At 34.6% G+C, this 25,562-nt stretch overlaps 1 protein-coding gene across 1 annotated transcript in view; it reads right to left on the bottom strand.

Moving 5' to 3' along the window:
* Positions 1-9,684: 9,684 nt before the first annotated feature.
* LOC129221060 (uncharacterized) overlaps positions 9,685-25,562 on the bottom strand; it is a 47,521-nt gene continuing 31,643 nt past the window's right edge. Inside the window, exons 4-6 of the mRNA XM_054855498.1 lie at positions 21,021-21,112; positions 13,511-13,621; positions 9,685-9,692 (exon numbers count right to left, since the gene is read on the bottom strand). Coding sequence (XP_054711473.1) covers positions 9,685-9,692; positions 13,511-13,621; positions 21,021-21,112 — 211 coding nt within the window. The remainder of the gene's footprint in view (positions 9,693-13,510; positions 13,622-21,020; positions 21,113-25,562) is intronic.

Genomic DNA, 25,562 nt, shown 5'->3' with positions numbered 1-25,562 from the left:
CAATCAAGTGAGAACAATAAGCAATCGTGATTGCTCAAAAAAAAAAAACACGCTACAGTTTCTCAACCGACGTTTCTTTTCTTTTCTTTTTCAATTTATTTTTAAGACCCTCTGAAATAATTAATAGTTTGTTTATTTCTGCGACTTATAATTTATTTTTCTCCATTTTCATACTTTTATTAAAAATAATATGAAACACTTTATTCCAATTCTCTAAGCCTTCTTATTACTTGAAATAAAATTTCAATTTTTTCAAATAGATGTAATACATGTGGTTGAAAAAATGAACTTTCATGTTATGAAAGTTCAAATATTTAATTAGTTGCCCATCAACAGTAAACATTATAAATTTAGTAGATTTTTTTCTTTTTTTAACTTTCTTTTACACAAAAAAGGAAGTATTGTGTTCGCGAAAAAAATTTCTCTCAAAAATCGACCTTAATTTCCATTTTACTCATCCCCGAATGAATGTTGTTTTTTTTTTTTTTTTTTTTTTTTCCGACTCGACTACACGTGGATAAGTGCCTAAGAACATATAGATACGTGAAATATCCATTTTGACGATTCCCGAGTTAATTACAACGAGTTTTCTCGTGACGTCTGTATGTGCGTATGTGCGCATGTATGTCGCATAACTCAAGAACGGTATGTCATAGAAAGTTGAAATTTGGTACGTCGACTCCTAGTAGGGTCTAGTTGTGTACTTCCCTTTTGGTTGCATTTGGATGTTCTTTTGCCCCTTTTTGGAGGGAAATCATTGTTAATGTTGATGTAAACTCAAGTGTTGTTATAATTTGGCGGACACTTGGCGATATATCGCCAGTATTTTGGTCGCCAAGTTTTGTCGCCAACTTGGCGACAAATTTGGAGGGTTTTTTTTTTAAAAAATCTGGTTTCAGTTTGGCCACTGTTGGTGATATTTAGAGTAAACTATGAATCACATTAAAAATGCCAATAATGATGGGGAAATGACATTAAATTGGAGTAAAAAGAAGTCATGTGATGCACACATCAGCTCGTTTTGTTTAATTTTTATTGGTCACTTAATCCAGGACGTTTGTTCTTCACGAAAATTATAAGGCAATCTTAATACACCATGCTAAAGGTTAGAATAGTAGTAAATAGTACTAGCTCACGTGAGCGAAGCATTCGCATGCGATGGAAGGAATTCAACAACTCGGTTTTTTAAGTAATTCTATGAATAAAATCCAAAATGCGGGATTTTTTTTTTCTTTTTTAATTTCTTACTTTTAAAGTTTGATGAAGTATTAAGGAAATTATAGCGTACGAGCAAAAAACATCTTTGAAAAATGGTATACATAATACTGATTTTTCTGATTTTAATGCAACAACAGAACTGTGGTTTAAAATCGTGCCCCAATGAGTTAAGATTGTATATTCATGGAAAATAGGATCAGGTAGAAGCTGAAGAAAATTAGTCTTACAAAAACTGCATTTCCTGCCCAATGGGTGGATCAATCATATGACCTTCGTGTTATTGACAGGACGATCTTACCAACTGAGCTACTGGGTCTAAATCTCGAAGGCTACACTAAATCTCGGAATTCTACATATGAAAGTATGAGTGCACTAAAGCTAGCTCGGAATGCTATACTCTATGCAACGTGCTCAACCTAACCCATCGTGCTGACCCCTCCCCCCCCCCAGACGTGCTTAAGCTGACCTGTATGTCATGTTGTTTTGTTCATTGTTGAAATTTAAAAAAACACGATTACTGTCCGACCACGGATTGTATGGAAAGACAAACATCCGTTTTACAGCCGGAAATGGACAAATCTATTATTTTTAGTGATGTCAGCTTTTTCAGAAGTAGAGTCTGATGCAAATGAGCGGAATACACGCATCAAATTTTTACTTTTCACCCTCATTCAGATAGATTCGTCTCATCTGGACGTTTGAAAATTCCATACAATCCGTGGTTGGACAGTAGTCACAGTTATGCAAATTTGAAGCAGTAGTATTCATCATTCGGGAAAATTCGGAGTTTCTTTCCGTAAATTGAGAATTTTCTTCCACCCATAGATTTAAATTAGATGCGTCACTGATTTTTAAAGAAATAAAAAAGCGACAAGGAATTTAAGGAGAACTGAAAAATGTGGGATATAATGGCTTAAGACTGCCAACTTACCATCAACGTTTTCAGTACGTACGACTCTGGACGAGGAAGAACTGAAAGGGATATAAGGTAACGTTCGAAAATCTCGTCATAATCCTTAACTTTCGCGAAGTGTTCTGCTGCAGCATCTAAAGAATCCTTAGTTCCACTCGCTGCCGTAAGATCCAGGATTTGGGGCCTGCAATAAAACCTTACCTTCAGGAAATAAAAAAAAAAATGCTTCGACGATAACATTAACTTTTCGGTTTTACAATGTCAGAGGGTATTTGTAGATCTCAGTTAACATGTAAAATAATATTAACAATACCTTTATAATTTTAAAATAACAAAAATAATTTTTGGCTTACAACAAAATATTACAACATGAGTATCACTTTTTGAAATTTCTTTGCATTATCACATGTTTTGATCTGAGGAAACTTTTTGTTGACTGGAATAGACCACGTGTGTTACTACCAGGGAGATTAAAGGGAAGGAGATAAATCTTTACTATGCAGAAGTGGCAACGTTTGTTCACTTTTTCCAGAGGGCGCTGTATGTGCACCGCTCCCGTCAATCGCAGCAGATCAATGTAAATGATGTTAAGTTTCTCATTTTTTTTAGAGGCAGCTATTAAAGCAAAATGAAGAAAAAACTGCTGGAAATTGGTTGCAATAAGGGGCCAATATAGTGGACGATGTACGGCTTTCGTCTACAGGAAGTTAGCGCAGTATTTTGATGGAAAAATGTATTTTATTTTTCATCACCAACTTGCCGAATTCGTCTGCTATTAATATTGCGCTGTGCGATGTTTTATTTTTTACGAGTGTGAATGTTTCTATTCCTGAAAATAATTGACGAAATGAGAATGTAGTAGGACTAATTACGTAAATACTTTTTTTAATTAGTTGTAAATTTCGTGACATGCTTCGAGAACTAATTAAAGCGAAACAATTTTTTGCTTTCACGACCTTTAACAGAAAAAAAATAAATGTTAATGTTCTATTCACTTAACTTCAAGCTGATATTAATTGTAATAATTTTATTCACGTGTTTACTCACTGCTTAAACAGAATTGTTATCATTATTTTTTTATTATTATTGCATTTTTTTCTACAACCACATCGGAAAAAAATCGGGAAACCTTTTTCATTTAAAAAATACACATGATTATTTTCAACAGAAAACCTCACAAACTATCTCAAAAAAGCGTTCCAAGGTATAATTTTTTTGAATGAATAAGGTTTCTCGATTTTTTTTCCATTTGGTTGTCGAAAAAAATACAATCTGTTTAAGCAGTGAGTAAACACGAGAATAAAATTATAATAATTAATATCAGCTTGAAGTTAAGTGAATAGAACATTAACATTTATTTTTATCTGTTGAAGGTCGTGAAAGCAAAAAATTATTTCGCTTTAATTAGTTCTCGAAACATGTCACGAAATTTACAACTAATAAAAAAAAAGGATTTACGTAATTAATTCTACTACATTCTCATTTCGTCAATTATTTACAGGAATAGAAACATTCCAACTCGTAAAAAATAAAACATCGCACAGCGCAATATTAATAGCAGACGAATTCGGCAAGTTGGTGACGAAAAATAAAATAAATTTTTCCATCAAAATACTGCGCTAACTTTCTGTGGACGAAAGCCGTACATCGTCCACTATATTGTCCCCATATAACAACCAATTTCCAGTAGTTTTTTTCTTTTTTTGCTTTAATAGCTGCCTCTAAAAAAATGAGAAACTTAGCATCATTTACATTGATCTGCTGCGATTGTCGGGAGCGGTGCACATACAGCGCCCTCTGGAAATAGTGAACAAACGTTGCCACTTTTACACTAGCAATCCCGTAGCACATTTCTCTCCTTCTTCCTACTCCGTGGTTACTACAAAGTTAAAATGTTACCAAGTAGGTGGCGCTAAAAACAGAGACAACGCTTCACCATTTCACTTTACCCTACATTCTTTTGCATGTTGCGGGTGTGACCCTAAGGAGACGCTTGCGACACGCACAAATCATAATTTTTAAACATAAGAAAACTTTTTATGAAATTTATACTTCATATTACGACACATAATGGTTCCTTATATTCAAATATATCACAATGAGGTCGTTTCCAAAATTTTAAAAGTATTTTTTTTTTTTTCTGAAAGCGCATGCTTAAAAACATAGGATCTGACCATTTTTTAAATAATTTATTTAAGTTTAATATTTTTAAAAAATGACTCAAATCTGCGTTTCATTGTTTACACTTCTGTCGTGTGACATCACAAATGATGAAATGCCATTCAGTGTTGCCAATCACGGTCCAAAATATTTAATTCGCATCTTTACTTACGTGTATTGGCAACGATATGGTTGGTAGTAAGCATAGAGCTCAATTTTAATTCGCTGCTTGATTATCATAACGTGGAATGTAGTAGAAAGATGCGCCAAATTGCATCATTTGTGACGTCATAAAGACCACGCCTTGTTTGAAAAATTGAACATTTTAAAATATTAATTTAAAAAAAAACTGTTGGGGAAAATAAAAGTATTTTCTGGGTCCATGTTTTCTTTTTTTTTTGCTCTTTCTATCCATTTCAATGACTAAAAGTAGTACTTTTGACTGAAGGAAACCACCCCATTAAAAGCCAAAGCTTAAAAGTCTGGGAATAAAGATCAAATATAAGCGTAAAAATGTCACAAACGGACAAATGGATTGAGTAGTTATCAACAGGGAGATAATCTTTACTACGAGTAGCAATAAAGCTAAAAGTCTGTATGTCTGTTACACGCATAGAGCTTAGACCGTTCGGCCAATTTTCATGAAATTTGTCCTCAAATTAGTTCTTAGCATAGGGGGGAGCACCTCGAAGCGATTTTTCGAAAATTCGATTTTGTTCTTTTTCTATTCCTACTTTAAGAACATTTTGCAGAGGAAATTATCATAACATGGACGAGTAAATTACCAAATTATGTTAACATGGATGATAGGCGAGCAAATGAACATAGCAAATTAGCGAGAAATTCATCGTCCATTATTCGTAAATATACCTGAGAACCTAATAACTTTTTAGTTTTTCTACTACGAGCAAAGTCGTGCGGGTACCGCTAGTGTCAAATAGAACAAACCGGAAACGATAACAACAAAAGAAACCGATTGTTCAAGGAAACAAAAGAACAACAAAAGTTGTTACAAATAGCTATAGTAGGGGAATGTGGGGCAAAGTAAAATGGTGAAATATTTATTCCATTTGAGAGCCACTTGCCTAGTAATATTTCAACCACGTAGTAACACATGTAGTTTATTCCAGTCAAGAAAAAATTACCTCTGAAAATTAAAGAATATGATTATACAAGCAAATTTCAAAAGTTGATAATCATGTTCTAACGTTTTGATGTAAGTCAAAAATTACTTTTGTTATTATTCAGTGATTAAGTACTTGTTATTAACATTTTAAATATTAAATGAAACCTACTAATATTCAGTGTAGTATTTATCTGTTTAATATCAAACATATTTGTATTTTAAATAATGAGCTCCGTTATTCAAGTGCATGTGTAAAAATGTGGGGGGGGGGGGACCAAGTGAAATAGTTCGTCTCATTTATTAATTCAATCATTTATCAAATCACTTATAGTCAATACTTAATAATTTCATTTACATACCTTCATTTATTAATTCCCTTATTTATTCATTCTTTCACTTATTTTCCTATTCATTCACTATTGTATTCACTCCTTTATCTTTTCTCATAGATTAACTTATTTATTTATTCATTTATTGTTTCATTTCTTTTTATTTATTCATTATTTTTTTTTTGTTTACTCATTTACCTGATCAAAAATATCTTTAACAATCGAATAAAAAATATTTCATTACAAAAATATTGTTACAAATTCTGTAAATAATAATTATTTTTGTGATTTATTTGTCGTAATCTAGCTAAATTTGGCGTCTATTAAATTATCTTTCATCTAAAATTATTGTAGTAACGTAATCTGTAAATAGTTTCTTGTAATGAATATACATCCCCCGTACATTCAGCATAAGTATACGGTCCCCTATTTTTCATTGATAAGATTCGTGAATGAATATTAAAAAAAAAAGAAAATCGAGAAGCATTTCGAATTTTGTGGAAACTTCTCTTTCGATGTTCATAAATAGCCACGGCCAACGGCGGGAGTCAGTCTCGATTAAAAAGTTTTACTATAGTTGTACTGAGAGTGTATTAGCTCTGTTTATTGCGAGGCATTTCGCTGTGTTGTTTTGCGTATTTGGATGTAAATACGTGTGCCAACGTTGAGTATACGGTGTTAATTGATATTGCCTAATTGCTATGGTGAATTTAGCAGTTGTTAACGATCTTTCCTGTACATAGTGTAAATATATCTCCTGTGTTTTCTCAAGAACTGTGTCGTCATTTCAAGAAAGTTTGAAGCTGCACCGGAACCCTTAACAATATTTTATTTTTCACTATGCCCCATTAAAAAAAAAAGTGTAAAATTTCCACCTTTTTTGGGGGGTAAAAAATTACAGCCAAAAATATAAAAAAAATAACGTTTCAATGCAAATTTTATTATAAAATAAATTGTTCTTTCTGTATGTACCGTAATTTTCAGAGCAAATTTTAGATTAGTTCATTTTGAAAAAACAAAAAGTTCTGTCTAGAACTATACGAGCCTACTTTCCCGTATACTCATACTACTTTCTAGTACCTGATCAATATTCTCAAAAAAAGCTAAAATCGCAAATTGTTTCAAACATTCTTGAAATAAAATATTCCTCACTCACCTAAAAAAATTAGATGCGTAAAAAATAAAAATAAATAAATAAAATAAATAAAACGAACAAATAAAACAGCAGCACCAAATAAACAAAGCAGCTAATACACTTTTTTCCATTAAAAAAAATCTTTAACAGCTTTCAAAACGAAAAAATAATAAATAAAATTAATAAGCTCATTAAAACAAATTCATCATATCAAAAAAAAAAAAAAATCGTTTCTTTTTCCCCTGTTGCCAAAAATAATTTTTTAAATGAATAATGCACTTACCAAAATAAATAAAAACAATAAAATGTCAACTTAAAGAAATACTTTTCATTGTCAAAAAAAAAAAAAAAAATAATAATAATAATAATACAGTGAAACCTGTGTAAGTTGACCACTTGCGGTGCACTACTTTAGTGGTCAACTTAAACAGGTGGTCAACTTATAGAGGTTGATTTATATGATATAGATCAATTCTGTGCTTGAAAATAGTGGTCAACTTAGACATGTGGTCAACTTATTAGGGTGGTCAACTTTACAGGTTTTACTCTAATAATAATAATAACAATCGTCCGCACATATCTTTATGTAGAAACATAAATGACTTCGAGTTTATTCGCCGAAAACTAAATACCTAAATTCAAACTTTAGCGTGAAAATAAAAAAAGTCATATGAACAATAATTATTTCGCAGTTAAAACCATAGCTGCGGAGTCGGACTCAATCTCATTTTGAGATAAAGGAGTCGGAGTCGGATATCAGAGAATCGGATTCAGTCATTTGTTCCCCGTGTATAAATTTTTGCCAAAGCTACGAAGTCAGAATCGAAATCGGGGAGTCGGAGTCCGATTAATTGTCGGGCACAGGAGTCGGAGTCAAGTGCCCCTAAATTCTCGGAGTCGACGTCTGGAGTTTGGCGTCAAGAGTTATTTTCAACAAAATTTCTTTGAAGTAAATCCGTCTTCAAGTACGGAATCTACATTGACTTTCTGTTTCCCCGTAGGGGCTAATGTTAAGTTTTTTTGAACAGTTCAAAACTGAACAAAAAATAGTTCAAATCAAAAAGTGAAATATAGGAATGATGTGTCCTCGCCGAGATCTTTCGAACAAAAAAAGTTTGTTCGAATTGGACTATTCATTCAAAAGTTATTAGGGGGGGGGGGACAGACAGACAGACCGACGGACCGACAGACATTTTTTCCCCATCTCAATACCCTACTTTCCAATTTTTAATTTTTCGATATTTATTTAATTATTTTATTTATTTTTGACTTTTTTTTTTGTTTTTCACGATATTTTTAAGATGCATTTAAGCCTTCTTTCTTGCTTTTTTCTTCTTTTTCTGACTTTTACTGGGAAAGTAGACTAAAAAAGTTATCTTATCGATATCACTTTGAACCACACTCCCCTTTATGCTCATTAGGGTGGTTCAGGGCTAAAGACCAGGACACCCATATTTTTTTACACTTACTAATAGTATTGTGCTGCGAAAATTTTAACTTTTTACTCAAATTTTAAGACGGTGCTCAATGACCCCTCCATATAACATTAGCCATAGCATAGAAAATGCCAAACATTTAGAAAAATTTAATTTCCCCAGCTGTTATTTTGTAAATGATTATTTTATTGCAATGTATATATGCATATTATTAGTGTATATTATAATGTGTAGCACTGTTTTTTCAGTTCAATGCATTTTTTTAGCCTCCCTTCCCTTACGTTGGAAGTTTGGAGGAGGGGGTTTAACACCCTCTTTCAGTTGAAATAAGAAGCTAAAATTCTTCCAGTATATTGCTATCTTCAAGTGTAAAAATATTGAAGTGTGTCCTGGTATCTAGGAGAAACTTTTTTTTACTTGTATGCTCATGCAGATTTGCGAATTTTCATCCAAAAATCAATTATTTATAGAAATGTAAATACTATAACATGTTATCGTCCTTTCATCTATACAGTGGTGGTTAAAAAAAAAAAAAAAATGCATCACCCGCGCCCCAAAAGAGAGGAATATCATCCCGACTGCATTCAACACACAGTCAAGTATCCCGTATCCCAGATGATTTGGGGATGCTTTTCTGATCAAGGAGTTGGTGGGCTTCACTTTGTGCAAGGAACAGTAAACGCTCAGATATTGCTTCCTACTATCCGGGACCACTTAACTTCAGTTCCAAACGTCATTTTCCAGGATGATTCAGCTCCGTGTCATAGGGCAAAACTGGCAAGTAACAATTTAAAAACCTCTATCCTGCCATTAGACTTAAATTGACATGGGGTTAAGTAATTTTTTCTCTAAACTCACACGCAGGTTCAGAAATGGAAAAATGAGCATGGGGTCAGCAGTTTGCCTTAGCCCGGAAACAGCCCCGATCTACGTAAACAATTACCGAATTCCTGCTTTTAAATGTTTATTTCATAAGTTTTGCAGAATTTCACATACATTCATCGTTAATTGGTCGACCAAAACTTCTTACATAATCAGATTGTTGTGAAAATGCGAGGGTGATGCGATTTCTTTTACCAGCACTGTATTTCTGAGAACATAATACAACAATAATGCTCATAATTATTTCTTACAGCAATATTATATTGCTGTTGACGCAATTACGGTGAAAAAAATTTTCACTCTACTACTTCTGTTTTTTCTATTCTACTTACATAATAGGACCGAATTTCCCGTGACTTAAAACATTCAAAATATCCTCTTTCGATGCAGATCTAAATGCTGTCAGGAGCTTGGAGAAAGTCAAGGCAGAACTAAGTTTCGCTAGATTTGTAGTTTTCAATCCTTCTTGGTGCTTTTTTAAGATGTCAAGCAACTGCAAATATGAAAAAAAAATATTGTTGCAAATTCTGTAAATAGTAATTATTTTCATGATTAATTTGATGTAATCTGACTAAATTTGGCGTTTATTCCATTAATTTTCATCTAAAATTATCGTAGAAACTTAAAATGTAAATAGTTTCTTGTAACGAGTATACAACCCCCTTACATTCGAAAGACGTATATGGTCCCCTGATAAGATTTGTGAATGGAACAAAAAGGAAATACGAGAAATTGGTAGAACGTAATCGGAACCTCTCAATGGAATATTGTGGAAACTTATCAAGGATTTATAAATAGCCAAGGCGGCGTGTTAAGTGCTTACTCTTGTATCAGCCGTTGGCTGGAGGGTTTGCATTTGCCTTGTTTTGTGAAGCCTTTGCGCTGTGTTTTTGCGTATTTTGATGTAAATACGTGAGCTACCGTTGAGTTTACGGTGATAATTGATAGTTGCCTAATTGCTATGGTTATTTTAGCAGTTGTTTACTAGATTTCTAGTACATAGCTGTAAATAAATTTTCTGTGTTTTTCTCAAAATCTGTGTCGTCCTTTAAAGAAAGATTGAAGTTGCATCGTAACAATATAATCTAAAATAAGCTTTGGTAAGTTGTTTAAACTTGGCTCTTTAAGTCAGACTATAAAGATCCTGAGATTGGGATCACTGAGGTCAAACTGTATCGAGAGTGTTACAGTTTGATCATCGACGTGATGGAACAAGCGAACATCCGGTTTACAGGCGTAAACAGAACCCTGCATCTATTAGTTTGCAGGGGTACCAGTATCTAGTTATAGTTTAACCTTGTTAACCTCTAATTCTCCTTATCATTTATGTTTTTGAAAGTAGCATCATTTTCTTTCCAAAATTGTACTTTAAAAAAAAATCATTTATAGGTGTTTCTTCAAATAGCAATCAACCTTAATTAAGTACACAAAATAATGATTTTGATGGTGTTACTGTATTTTGTCAAAATTTCAATCAAGTCAGCTGTTGTTGGTTTCTTAGTTGGATGGCGTTGGAAAGTCACTCCACATCTCCCATCAAAACCGAGAAAGTCTTGTTACCAATCGGGGGAGAAGTAGAGGAATTGTCTTCAGTAGTCTTGTTAACCTCTATACAGGGTTAACAAGACTACTGAAGGGGTTAACAAGACTACTGTTCCGTTTTAACTTGCAAGACCTTTATTTTCGCAACCGTTTAGTCCTACATGTGAACTTCCAGTTACAAAAATATTCAAAATCAGATGAAGGGGTAAGACATTGAAAGTTTGAAGCAAAAATAAAAACAAGTTAAAAAATACAAAATTTGACTTTTTATAAGGTCTAATGTCTTCTAACTTATATTCAGGGAAATAATCTCCATTGAAAATTATTACTGACACAAAAAACTTGACATTTGTGAGACCAAAACTCAAGGATATATTCCAGTTTAAAGTTTTAAGGGACCATACAGAAGATGAGATTGGAACTTATCGCCCTTTCTGAAGAATGACAGGTTGTCAAAGTAAAAAAAAAAAAAATAGGTTGTTTATATTTTTCATTGCTATTTAAAAATAAATGCAAATGTTATACCATGATACGCAAAAACGCATTGCAAAACCTCAAACAATTTCAAAAACCACACTTTATGCATACTTTAATTTTACACACTTGTTAACCGCTATATTTCCCCCCAAAAGGTGTTATTGACAGCGAGTGTATCAAGTGGTGTAAGTTACAAAACGCTGCTTTTCATATCTCCGTGAATATTGGTCATACCAATGTCAAACTATTTGTGTTGGAAATAATAATTCAATGCAGATTATATCCATAAATACAAGTAAAGGGATTTGAGGCCCGTATAAAAAGTTAATTTTTTTTGAGCAATCACGATTGCTTATTGTTCTCATTTGACTGTTTTTGGCGTGCTATCATTTTACTTTCCCACCGCCACCCTCCGCACCATCACCGTCGACCGGCTCCTCACGATGCTGCTCCTACAGCGAAAGCCGTCTCCAGGTTACATCCATGTCCTACACACACGCGCATACATACACAACTACACACATACACGCACACACACAAACACATACACACACATACACCTACACACACATTCACATACACACACGCATAATACAGACACCCATACATACACACACACAAAAACATACACACATATACACACAACTACCCACACATTCATGCCTGCACACAGACACAAACACATACCCCACACACACACCCCACACACACATTCATACACACAACTACCCACACACTTATACCAGCACACAGACACAAACACACACACCCCCTACACACAAACACACATACCCCCACACACACACAAACACACACGCCTACATACACACACTCGTGACTGCGAAAAACATAATTTGAATTCAAGATTTTTTGACACTGTAATATCTCCATAATATTGTATACATACTCTTTTTAAACGGGTAGCATATGGTTGGGGCAAACTTAACCTGGTAGCATTGTGAAGGTTACGCAGATCCTAAACACAGCATTAAGACGCTTCCAGGTTAGGTTAACCCCAAGTATATAATGAAAGAACTTTTTTTTTTTTTTTTTTTGAATATAGGTAATTTCATCGAGAAGAGATAAAATGGAGGGAGTAAAGACTTTCATTCGTGAAGCAAAGATCCCAAGTCAAGTGACAGATTTTAAAGCAAATCATTGGAAGAAATCGGGTTTCTTTCGCTAGTTTCACGCAAAACGAATCAACTATTTGTCGTTCCGTCACATGACTTGAGAACTTTGCCCAAGCTTTTGCTGAGCCGATGATGGGACTTGCTCCCTCCATTGACTAATTCCTGCACTAAGGGTAATTCATACACGTGATGTCACGTTCTCGAAAATTTAAATAGATTTTAAAGAACGTGACAATGTGTGCACTGCTGATATACAGGGCGTTCCCTTTTAACCTGCAAAACCTTTATTTTCGCAACCATTTTTCTTAGATGTATACTTCTAATTGCAAAAATGTTCAAAATCAGATGCAAAGTTAAGATATTAAAAGTCTGAAGTGAAAATAAAAATAAGTCAAAAAATACAAAACCTAACTTTTAATCCGGGTCCCAGGTCTCCTAACTTATATTTAGAGAAATAATCTCCATTGAAAAACCAATTCCAACACAAAAAGTTTGAAATTAGTGCGGACAATATTCACCGAGATATGAAACGCAGCGTTTTGTGGCTTAAACCACTTCTCACTCGTCGTCAATAACACCTTTTAAAGGAAATATAGCGGTTAACAAGTGTTTATTATTATTATATGTGCATTTGGTGGTTTTTCAAACTGTTCGAGGTTTTGTAGTATGTTTTTGCGTATCACGGCATAGCATTTGCATTTATTTTTGAATAGCAATGAAATAGAAATACCTTGTTTTTTCTTACTTTGACGACCTGTCATTCTTCTGAAAGGGCGATAAGTTCCAATCTCATCTCCTGTATGGTCCCTTAAAACTTTGAACTGGAATATCTCCTTGAGTTTTGGTCTCACAAATGTCAAGTTTTTTGTGTCAGTAATAGTTTTCAATGGAGATTATTTCTCTAAATATTAGATAGGGGGACTTAGGGCCCGTCTAAAAAGTTAAATTTTGTATTTTTTGACTAGCTTTTGTTTTCGATTCAAACTTTCAATATCTTAAGTCTGCATCTGATTTTGAACATTTTTGCAATTGGAAATACGCATCTAGGACTAACGGTTGCGAAAACAAAGGTATTGCAGGTTAAAACGGAACACCCTGTGTGTGTGTGTGTGTGTGTGTGTTTTAAATCATCGAAATAAAATTGTACATCAGCACTTACATCTTGTTTTTGGATCATTAAGAATTGAGTTGAAACTTATTCTCACCTTACGCGGCGACTTTTCTTCCCCGGACGAAGAGGTGGCGTCGATGTCTGTTTCCTCCAGTTTATCTAAGGAAAAATATTACTTATTAATTTGAAGTTGATACTTCATCAAAACTTCCTCACTCTCAGAAACGCTTGCTTAAATCTTACGAAACTTCCGACGTTTCTGAAGAAATGAAGGTTTCATAAAAAAAATGCATTGAATTACATTTTTCTTTAAACTGACCAAAATTTCCTGAGATTTGAGCGCGCGTTTCGAATCTAGGGGAAAGAAATCATAGAACATGACGAAATTGGTTTTACGATTGAAAAGTACTCGAAAATGAGTAACTCATTGTTGGAAAGATTTCCAACATAGCAGAGTTGCAGCTTCATCGTTAAAAAAAACATCAAGCATTTATACAACAGTAACATATTTATTAAAAACAACTACAGCGTAAATAAAAGACAGCATACTAGCAATTCAAAATCTCAATCCCAACAAAACACAGAAATGCCTCTTATATAATGAAACTAATTTGCATACATGAGGCAATAATGTTCTTTTTCTTGAAGATTTTAAACAATGCCCGAAAATAATATATACCGACACTCATTTCTGAGAGGGTAATTATTATGAATTATATTGTAAAGATAATATAGGACTTCGAGCAGTCTTTTCGATAAATTGATGTTTTTTGTGCTGTGTGACATTGAAATGCTTTTCTAGACCTAATGTGAAAGAAAATAAAACATTTTATAGCTATTGATTGAAATTTCAACAGCTCGCTGTTACTATCCAATATATACCATGGACAAATTTAACTTTCTGTTTGACTGGAAAATCGCTCAATATATGACGGGTGAAAATTGCGTTTGACCCGGTAAAATCATTTAGAAGGAGATATACCACTTTTACAATGAATGATTCAAATGAAGCCAATCTTTCTATTTCGTATTAAAATTTTCCCCCATTTTCTTATACATTTCTGATTAACAGGTTATACAATATTTTAAACTAGAAAACCGTCCTTTAAGTGACGGGTTAAAATTACTTCTACATTTGAACGAAGCCATTGCATGTTTGATGGTATTTTGATAGTTGAAATGTTAACCCTAACTCCAGTGGATTAACCCTAAACTCCTATAGAGCGTTCATTGTTGACCACGTTTTCGTCTCTTCTTTCTCTTAAAATGACCGTCTTACCAGTAAAACTGTTAAGTGATCGGAGTCAGTTCAGCCTTGTTAAGCAAAATAAACCATTTTCCTGCCTGTCAAACATTACCAAAATGTATTATCAAATTATCATGCTATGGCGCGAGCTTTATTGTTGGCGTCGTCAGGAGCGTTACTCGATCAGTGAATTCGCTATGATATATGTGAGGATTCTGCCTCACAATCACGAAGGGATAAGTTTAAACTAACCAGAGAACCACACGAATAGTTAAATAATGAAAAAAGTTGAAATAAAGAGTAATCAAAAGAGCATATTAAGACAATTTTTGACGCTAAAATTATTTGCTCTTGTGCCTCCATAATCGATTACACTACTAAGCCTTATTGTTTTCATTTTCTATTGCTTTGCGTCATATTAGTTTTTTGTTTACCCGTTTGTATTGAAACTAGTTGGTTCAAAAGATAAATGGCTCGAAAGAATATTTTAGTGGGAGCCAACATTTTTCCGGCACGCCTGTTGCTCTTGGCTATAACTAAACGTTGATTTAAAATTTAAAAAAAGAAAAATTAATTTGAATTTTGACCTTTTGAATTCAAATTATGTTTTTCGCAATCACAAGTGTGTGTGTGTATGTAGACGTGTGGGTTTATGTGTGTGTGTGGGGGGGGGTATGTGTGTAGGGGGTATGTGTATGTGTGTGTGTAGGCATGTGTGTTTGTGTCTGTGTGCAGGTATGAGTGTGTGGGTAGTTGTGTGTGTATGTGTAGGTGTCTGTATGTATGCGTGTTTGTGTATGTGTGTGTATGTGTTTGTGTGTGTGTGTACGTGCGTGTTTGTGTACGTGTGTAAGTGTATGTATGTGTGTGTATGTGTTTGTGTGTGTGTGTGTACGTGCGTGTATGTATGCGTATAAGTGTAGGATATGAACGCAACCTGGAGACGGTTTTCGCTAGAGGAGCAGCATCGTGAGGCGGCCAGTCGACGGTGATGCTGCAGAGGATGCTGGGGGGGGGGGGGGGAATAAAATCATAGGACATCAAAACAGTCAAATGAAAGCAATAAGCAATCGTGACTGCTCAAAAAAAGTGATGCAATACTAACGTAAGTGATGAAATTAATTTAAACAAAAATATTTTTTTTTGACTGTTGCCTCTACAAATTTATGGCATGGATAATGAATGAATCTTTGGGCATTCAATAGTGCAGATATTAGAAAAATTGAAGGAGAGGAAAATGGTTAGCATATAAACTATTTTATATATTTATATTTTATAATTATAAATTCTTGTTTATTGCCACAAGCCGTTATGGTTCACATCCTGATCATTTTACTAGACCTTTCAGCTAGTACGGTTGTGACCATTTAAACCATGTTGGTTTTAATGGGTTAACCCATTTTGGTTTTCAACCCATTAAAACCAAAACCTCATATTTTCAAAACGGAAAGAAGACAGACGTTTTTTAAATGGAAAAAAGGATTAACTTAATTATTTCTTGGACTTCTTCTACTGGAGTATTAAGATCACACGCCTCACATAGAGTTTTCTTCGCAGAAGGAAATTCAATTGACCTTTTTCTTCTCCCACATAATCCACTTAACCCGATGGTATATAATGTTCATTTAAAAAATTGTATGTCTGAGTGAAAAGTTTCGGTATCAACTGAATAAAGGGTGGCGTATTTCTGGCGGGAAAATTTAACTTTTCTTAAAGTAGTGCAACATTAGGCCCCAAGATTTGAGATGCATGGTGCGTATTTGAATCATGGCCCCCACAGTTATTAGAGATACCCCTTGTCAGAAAATGGGTTTGTTTAATTCAGTCAAAAGTAGTACTTTTTGACACTGAAATGGATAGAATAAGCAAATTAATAACATGGACTCAGAAAAAACTTTCATTTTCCCAACAGTTATTTTTTAATTAATTTTTTTAAATGTCCGATTTTGAAAACAAGGCGTGGTCTTGATGACGTCACAAATGATGCTCTATGTCGCATCTTTCTATCGCGTTTCCACGTTATGATAATCAAGCAGCGAATTAAAATTGCGCTCTACGCTTGCTATCAACCCTATCGTTGCCAATACACGTGAGTAAAAATGCGAAAGTAATATTTTGTTCTGTGAATGGCAATACTGAATGGCATTTCATCATTTGTGATGTCGTCGGCAGAAGTATAAACAATGAAAGCGCTCCGATTAAAGTAATTTTTTTTTAAATTAAACTTTGACAAATTATTTAAAAAATGGTCAGATCCTTTGTTTTTCAGCATGCTCTTTCAGAAAAAAAAATACCTTTAAAATTTTGGAAACAACCCCATTCTTTCGATCCCCTTCAAGGTCTTGTCAAACTTTGAAAGATACGCATAAAAATTTAATCACTTTTTTCATCCTGGGCCATTTCTCCGATCGGGTCACATTGCTGTTGTACCACTAAACCTCGCTCATAAGCAAGGGTGCCCATATGGGGGAGGGGCAAGTGGGGGCTCAAGAAGGGGGGGGGGGGCAACTTCCTTGATTTTAGTACTTTTTACTTTGCAAAAATGTAAAAACATTTCTTCTTCAACACAAGTAATGAATAATTTATTAAAAATGTCAAATTTCAATAACTGAAATGTGTACTGTGAAATTGATTTCTATGGGGAAAATACCCTGCTATACCATGTGGAAAATATCTCAGCTCCCCTCCCCTTAAAATTTCGCGCATGGGCGGGCGCCTTTGCCCATGAAGGTGCCATGATTTTTCTAAATACGATAAATTTAAATGAGTCAGTAGCATTTTGGTTGGGAATGCTCTATGCCCAACGTTCATTAAAACTGAGCCGTTTCAATATCATTTTAAAAAATGTTACGCACTGTTATCAACTTAACACTGAATAAATTTATATTAACCAGTAAATGTATTACACTTAATCACGAAATGCAGCTATTTGTCTAAAATTTTCATAAAATGGTGCGAATACACTTTTATTCTGTCTTGGAGAACGCATTAAAAAGTCACAGAGCATAAGAAATGTACAATGGGGTCATTTCCAAAATTTTAAAAGTATTTTTTTTCTGAAAGAACATGCTTAAAAACATAGGATCTGACCATTTTTTAAATAATTTGTTCTCGGTGTTTCCATTCACAGAGCAAAATATTCAATTCGCATCTTTACTCACGTGTACTGGCAACGATAGGGTTGATAGCAAGCGTAGAGCGCAATTTTAATTCGCTTCTTGATTATCATAATGTTGGAAACGCGAAAGAAACATGCGCCAAATAGCATCATTTGTGACGTCATCTAGACCACGCCTTGTTTGAAAAATTGGATACTTTAAAAAATTAATTAAAAAATAACAGTTGGGAAAATGAAAGTATTTTCAGGGTCAATGTTTTTTTTTTTTTTTTTTTTTTTTTTTTTTTTTTTTTTTTTTTTTTTTTTTTTTGTTTATTCTATCGATTTCAGTGACAAAAAGTACTACTTTTGACTGAAGGAAAGAATCCCATTTTCAAAAATAAATAATTAAAGACCAAGCTGTGGTTCTTTTTTCTTTAAAACATTAAACAATTCAATAAACAGTTAAATTAAACAGAAATATTAGACAAGGAAACTTTCCAAGAATAACCTTGAAAATCCAAGTTCATTAACATAATTTAAAATATTCAAATTTTCACGTTGAAGTCGAATTCAAAACAAAGTTGTCAGCAGGCCTCAGCGAAACAATGGAAAAAGTAAATGAAACGGATTTTTAAAACGCAATAGACTGAGTTTTAATAATTTGAGAGATAAACTCCATTTCGGAGTTGATTTATTTTCAAGGATAATGGTACAAATTTGCCCTTAATGTGCATTTATGAGTTTCGTAATGGAAAAACTAGAAACATTTATAACTTTTCTGAGTTTTACAAGCAGAAGGTGAGACGTTTTGATAGAATAAATAATTTACTTGTCCATTTTTAATCACAACTGTAACATGTATTATTAAATACACACATCAGTACTACGTCATAACAAGCAATAATGATACATCATATTTGAAAGAAGCTTCTGGATACTTAATTATTTGTATGTTTTTTAATGAACTTATTTTCGTTCTCATTTTCAAAAAATCTAATTTCATTCTTATTTTTTAATAATCTATGCTCATCTTATCTTTTATTAATTTATTCATCTATTTAAGTCTCTATTTTTCGCATTTTTCCCACTGTTTTAGCCAAAAGTAGCTATTTACCTTAAAATTAGAAACTCATTAGTTAAGTAAAACACGTAAATTTCGAACTTAAAAATTTTTAGTGGAGCTTTTAGAAAGTAATTACCACTCATAAATACAGTGGTGGTAAAAAAAATTGCATCACCCGTACCGCAAAGGAGAGGAATATCATCCCGACTGCATTCAACACATAGTCAAGCATCCCGTATCCCAGATGATTTGGGGATGTATTTCTGATCAAGGAGTTGGTGGGCTTCACTTTGTGCAAGGAACAGTAAACGCTCAGGTGTATATTGACATTTTGGAGGAGACATTGCTTCCTACTATCCGGGTTCACTTTACTTCAGTTCCAAACGTCATTTTCCAGGATGATTCTGCTCCGTGCCATAGGGCAAAACTGGTAATTTAAAAACCTTTATCCTGCCATTAAACTTAGATTGACATGGGGTTAAGGGAACCGGGACGTTCTCGGCAACGAAAAGAGTCAAATTTTTAGTTGCAAATCACGAGGTGTTTATTCGTTTTAAAATCAAGTGTGACTTAAAAACTATTGTGTATAGAAAGAATGTAATCTTCTCATCGTAAACCAGTAAAAATATTTTTTTTTCCCTTAAAGAATATATTTTTGAATAGTAAATAGAAAATATATAGTTGCACGATAATTTGAAAATGTATGACTGCAAATAGGTACGCTTAGCAAGTACAATTCTGAATTAAATCACTCTAAACTTCAATACTATACAGGCAAAATGTCACAAATTACAGTGAGCCTATTATTTTTCATTTACCTTCAAATTGAAAAACCACAAAAAATGTTAAAATATAGTATTTCATAAAATCCCGAAAAAGTACAATATTTTTCACTAAAATTAGCCTCCTAAAAATACAATAGTACCTAAACAAAAGTAAAAATATGTTTAACACATGCAAAATGCTTGTATATGTTATAATACAAAGTTTCATAATCGTACATTAATATGAATTTTATCTAAGCGTACCTTAAGTTCAAAAAAATGCGTTTTCTGAAAAACGGGAAAGCGTGTTGACCTTGACAATGCTGGTAAGCATGCGATAAGCTTCCCAAACTGCTTATGCCGAGGCATTTTCGAAGTTTACGTTAAGTAAATAGAAAAAAAGAATAAAAGTAACTGAATAATGAACTATTTGATGAAAGAAAACTGTTTTTTTATCAACATTCAATCCAGATACCGTCCCTTTAAAAGGGGCGTGGCTTTTTTGCTTACATTTTAAATAGTAAATTAATTAACTTTCGGAATTTGATACCCGCACAATATATACATTTTTGGAATCAGGGAAGTGTCCCTTATTTTATGCAGCTAAAATTGAAAAGTCTATTTTTTGAACGTATAAAACGTCCCGGTTCCCTAATTTTTTTTCTCTCTAAACTCACACGCAGGTTCAGAAATGGAAAAATGAGCATGGGGTCAGCAGTTTGCCTTGGCCCGGAAACAGCCCCCGATCTACTTAAACAATTACCGGATTCCTGCAGTTAAATGTTTATTTCAGAAGTTTTGCAGAATTTCACATGCATTCATCGTTAGTCGGTCGACCAAAACTTCTCACATAATCCCATTGTTGTGAAAAAGCGAGGGTGATCCAATGTTTTTTACCAGCACTGTAAGGTGGCTATACGTTTGCATGGAACGCGACATTCTCGTTTTCAAGTATCCGGTCCCGCTGTCCTGCACTTACTGAAATGTCCCGTTTTCTGTGTACTCGTACTTGCAGGTTTAAAATGTCTGATTCTGAGTTAAACCGTAAATGGTCACTTAACACATGAATTCAGTCGATTCAGAAAAAAAGCAAACGATTATGAACACAAAATGAATTTCGGAATGCATACAAATGGATTTGCCATTTTAACTTTTTCTGAAAAAAACGCAAAGTTTCTGGAAACCTTCAAAATTTAATTGCATTTTATAGAAGCAGATGTTCTTCATAAAGTTCATTCAAGGAAATAAAAATCTTTACATTTTTCGACTGCTTTGTACTGCAAATAATAAATCTATTAAAATAAAATTGCCTGAAAGCAAACACTTCTTCGTTCGTTATTTACAATTTTATCTAATTCATTGTAATATTGGAATCAAAAACTTACATTCACTCTTTAATTGTTCTAAGACTTCCTCAACACTCTTCCGGGAAAATGATGCGCTATTTTGAGTTGATTCTTCAAGTTGTAACACCGACCTGAAATGTGTGAGCACATATTATCACACAAAGGTTCAATTTTAGATTTTTAATACATTTTGCTAATTCAAAATTGAAGAGCTTCAACCCATTCGAGAGTTATCGCTTGCCAAAGTAATAAAGAATCTATTTAAAGTCGTTTAAGATAAAATTATGTTTTTTAGTTTATTGATAGTTATCTATTAGGCCTGTTTACTTGTGTATGATGTAATATCATTTTTATACTCATTTTTAATACGGAAATACCGCTGTGACAATAGGGAAGTTTTTGATTTTTCAATTTTATTTTTATATGATAGAGTAACATGTATGAACAAACATCATAGGTGAAAAAAATTTTGCGATACGATAAGTAGTTTTTTTAAATTAATTTTTAAAGTTCAAGCTCTTGTGACGTCAAATGGCATAGGAAGTGACGTCATCCCCTCTTCCGATAGGGGGGAAGCGAAGGTCACGCATTCGACTTCCAAGACGAAACGTAAAAGGCTTTCTCCTCGCATTTAACTCCTCGCGTTTCTAGAACATTAAAACTCTCATCCTCTCGGAAATATTCGAATATCATCATTGATGTAACATGAGGAAGGTTATTTAGATTGTGCTTTAACGAATCCGGTCTCCATAGTGTGTTCAAAAGGATTATTGAATTTCTAAAAAATAAAAATATCAGCGCGCTCAAAATGTTCCTAGCGAAAACAAGGGATCTTCGGCGGAAGGCTGCCCATTCGCGCCCTGTGACGTAGGCTCGTGACGTTTCAGAAGCGCGCACTTTTGCGCGTGGATTTTTAAAAATTCATTAAAAATCAACCACGGTGTTTTAAAATTCGGCGATGGAGATTTTTTTAGTTTTGAGGATCAATTAACAATATCCAATAGCCAAAATATGAACATTTAAGAGGTTGCAACTTTTCTATTACAGAAAACCTGTTAGCAAGTGTCATCTATACTAAAATCTATATGAATAAAACGAAGAATATATGCGTATGTTCCCTATAACAAATCCACAATTTAAGTCGGATCTCGACCGAATATGGCAGCGAGGTACTTTAGCACCCGAGAAAGAACGTAGAAAGGCTTCAAACACCAAAAAAATACCGAACCGTTCGAATTTTTATTTTAGGACCCGAAAATAGCGTTTTTCTATAATATGAAGGTAAAAAATTGCCCGCAAAAATTAGAATAAAATATCCATAGAAACTCCTGATATTTCTGCATCAGATAAAATTTGCTCCAATGTTTCAAGATAATTAAAACGTGAATTATAACTGAATCGATTATTTCAGAATTGGCGTAAGTCCAATGGATTCCCATAGAACCCACGTCCTTTCTGAAATAATCGACTCAACTGTTTCAAATTTCATGCTAAAATGTAGGCAAACTTTCAATTAGAAATTCATTATTGATCACGGTCATTGTTGAACAATGCTTTTATTAAAATTTCAGCTGGAAGATAATCATTGAGAAGAAAGATGTTATTTTTTTCTCAAATATAAACAAATAAAATTCTGGCTTTTGTTTTGAGGCTTTTCCTGTAATCGGGGTATTTGAAATTTTCCTTTTTTGGTTATTTCTCCGCAATCTGTCGGAAAATTTTACAGATTTTTTTGTCTCAAGATTGATTGCTGAACACGCGGCACTTGACATAACTTTCATTTTTGATGTAGACCGTGTAAAGCCGGGCAATGCAGCTAGTGTTGTAATAAAATTCATAGCTTATCAATAGGAAAAATAACAGGCATTCGTTATTGGGGAAAATGTCCGTCAGTTGAAAAAAAACAAAATTATGAAATAAGATTTACACTTAGAGATAAATTTACTTCAGGCTCGTCATTTTTGTGTGAAGCTACTCAATATTATCTTTACTAATAATAAAGCAGAAAGTCTCTCTGTCCGGAGGATGTCTGGATGTCTGGATGTCTGTAGGATGTCTGAAGGATGTCTGTGACGCGCATAGCGCCTAAACCGTTCGGCCGATTTTCATGAAATTTGGCACAAAGTTAGTATGTAGCATGGGGGTGTGCACCTCGAAGCGATTTTTCGAAAATTCGATGTGGTTCTTTTTCTATTCCAATTTTCTTTACTAATAATAAAGCAGAAAGTCTCTCTGTCCGGAGGATGTCTGGATGTCTGGATGTCTGTAGGATGTCCGTAGGATGTCTGTGACGCGCATAGCGCTTAAACCGTTCGGCCGATTTTCATGAAATTTGGCACAAAGTTAGTATGTAGCATGGGGGTGTGCACCTCGAAGCGATTTTTCGAAAATTCGATGTGGTTCTTTTTCTATTCCAATTTTCTTTACTAATAATAAAGCAGAAAGTCTCTCTGTCCGGAGGATGTCTGGATGTCTGGATGTCTGTAGGATGTCCGTAGGATGTCTGTGACGCGCATAGCGCTTAAACCGTTCGGCCGATTTTCATGAAATTTGGCACAAAGTTAGTATGTAGCATGGGGGTGTGCACCTCGAAGCGATTTTTCGAAAATTCGATGTGGTTCTTTTTCTATTCCAATTTTCTTTACTAATAATAAAGCAGAAAGTCTCTCTGTCCGGAGGATGTCTGGATGTCTGGATGTCTGTAGGATGTCTGAAGGATGTCTGTGACGCGCATAGCGCCTAAACCGTTCGGCCGATTTTCATGAAATTTGGCACAAAGTTAGTATGTAGCATGGGGGTGTGCACCTCGAAGCGATTTTTCGAAAATTCGATGTGGTTCTTTTTCTATTCCAATTTTCTTTACTAATAATAAAGCAGAAAGTCTCTCTGTCCGGAGGATGTCTGGATGTCTGGATGTCTGTAGGATGTCTGAAGGATGTCTGTGACGCGCATAGCGCTTAAACCGTTCGGCCGATTTTCATGAAATTTGGCACAAAGTTAGTATGTAGCATGGGGGTGTGCACCTCGAAGCGATTTTTCGAAAATTCGATGTGGTTCTTTTTCTATTCCAATTTTCTTTACTAATAATAAAGCAGAAAGTCTCTCTGTCCGGAGGATGTCTGGATGTCTGGATGTCTGTAGGATGTCTGAAGGATGTCTGTGACGCGCATAGCGCTTAAACCGTTCGGCCGATTTTCATGAAATTTGGCACAAAGTTAGTATGTAGCATGGGGGTGTGCACCTCGAAGCGATTTTTCGAAAATTCGATGTGGTTCTTTTTCTATTCCAATTTTCTTTACTAATAATAAAGCAGAAAGTCTCTCTGTCCGGAGGATGTCTGGATGTCTGGATGTCTGTAGGATGTCCGTAGGATGTCTGTGACGCGCATAGCGCTTAAACCGTTCGGCCGATTTTCATGAAATTTGGCACAAAGTTAGTATGTAGCATGGGGGTGTGCACCTCGAAGCGATTTTTCGAAAATTCGATGTGGTTCTTTTTCTATTCCAATTTTCTTTACTAATAATAAAGCAGAAAGTCTCTCTGTCCGGAGGATGTCTGGATGTCTGGATGTCTGTAGGATGTCCGTAGGATGTCTGTGACGCGCATAGCGCTTAAACCGTTCGGCCGATTTTCATGAAATTTGGCACAAAGTTAGTATGTAGCATGGGGGTGTGCACCTCGAAGCGATTTTTCGAAAATTCGATGTGGTTCTTTTTCTATTCCAATTTTCTTTACTAATAATAAAGCAGAAAGTCTCTCTGTCCGGAGGATGTCTGGATGTCTGGATGTCTGTAGGATGTCTGAAGGATGTCTGTGACGCGCATAGCGCTTAAACCGTTCGGCCGATTTTCATGAAATTTGGCACAAAGTTAGTATGTAGCATGGGGGTGTGCACCTCGAAGCGATTTTTCGAAAATTCGATGTGGTTCTTTTTCTATTCCAATTTTCTTTACTAATAATAAAGCAGAAAGTCTCTCTGTCCGGAGGATGTCTGGATGTCTGGATGTCTGTAGGATGTCCGTAGGATGTCTGTGACGCGCATAGCGCTTAAACCGTTCGGCCGATTTTCATGAAATTTGGCACAAAGTTAGTATGTAGCATGGGGGTGTGCACCTCGAAGCGATTTTTCGAAAATTCGATGTGGTTCTTTTTCTATTCCAATTTTCTTTACTAATAATAAAGCAGAAAGTCTCTCTGTCCGGAGGATGTCTGGATGTCTGGATGTCTGTAGGATGTCCGTAGGATGTCTGTGACGCGCATAGCGCTTAAACCGTTCGGCCGATTTTCATGAAATTTGGCACAAAGTTAGTATGTAGCATGGGGGTGTGCACCTCGAAGCGATTTTTCGAAAATTCGATGTGGTTCTTTTTCTATTCCAATTTTCTTTACTAATAATAAAGCAGAAAGTCTCTCTGTCCGGAGGATGTCTGGATGTCTGGATGTCTGTAGGATGTCCGTAGGATGTCTGTGACGCGCATAGCGCTTAAACCGTTCGGCCGATTTTCATGAAATTTGGCACAAAGTTAGTATGTAGCATGGGGGTGTGCACCTCGAAGCGATTTTTCGAAAATTCGATGTGGT

This window comes from Uloborus diversus, chromosome 4, assembly GCF_026930045.1.
Source record: "Uloborus diversus isolate 005 chromosome 4, Udiv.v.3.1, whole genome shotgun sequence".
Classification (NCBI taxonomy): Eukaryota; Metazoa; Arthropoda; class Arachnida; order Araneae; family Uloboridae; genus Uloborus; species Uloborus diversus.
The sequence above is the reverse complement of the archived record's forward strand: the minus strand, read 5'-3'. Positions and strand labels throughout refer to the sequence as shown.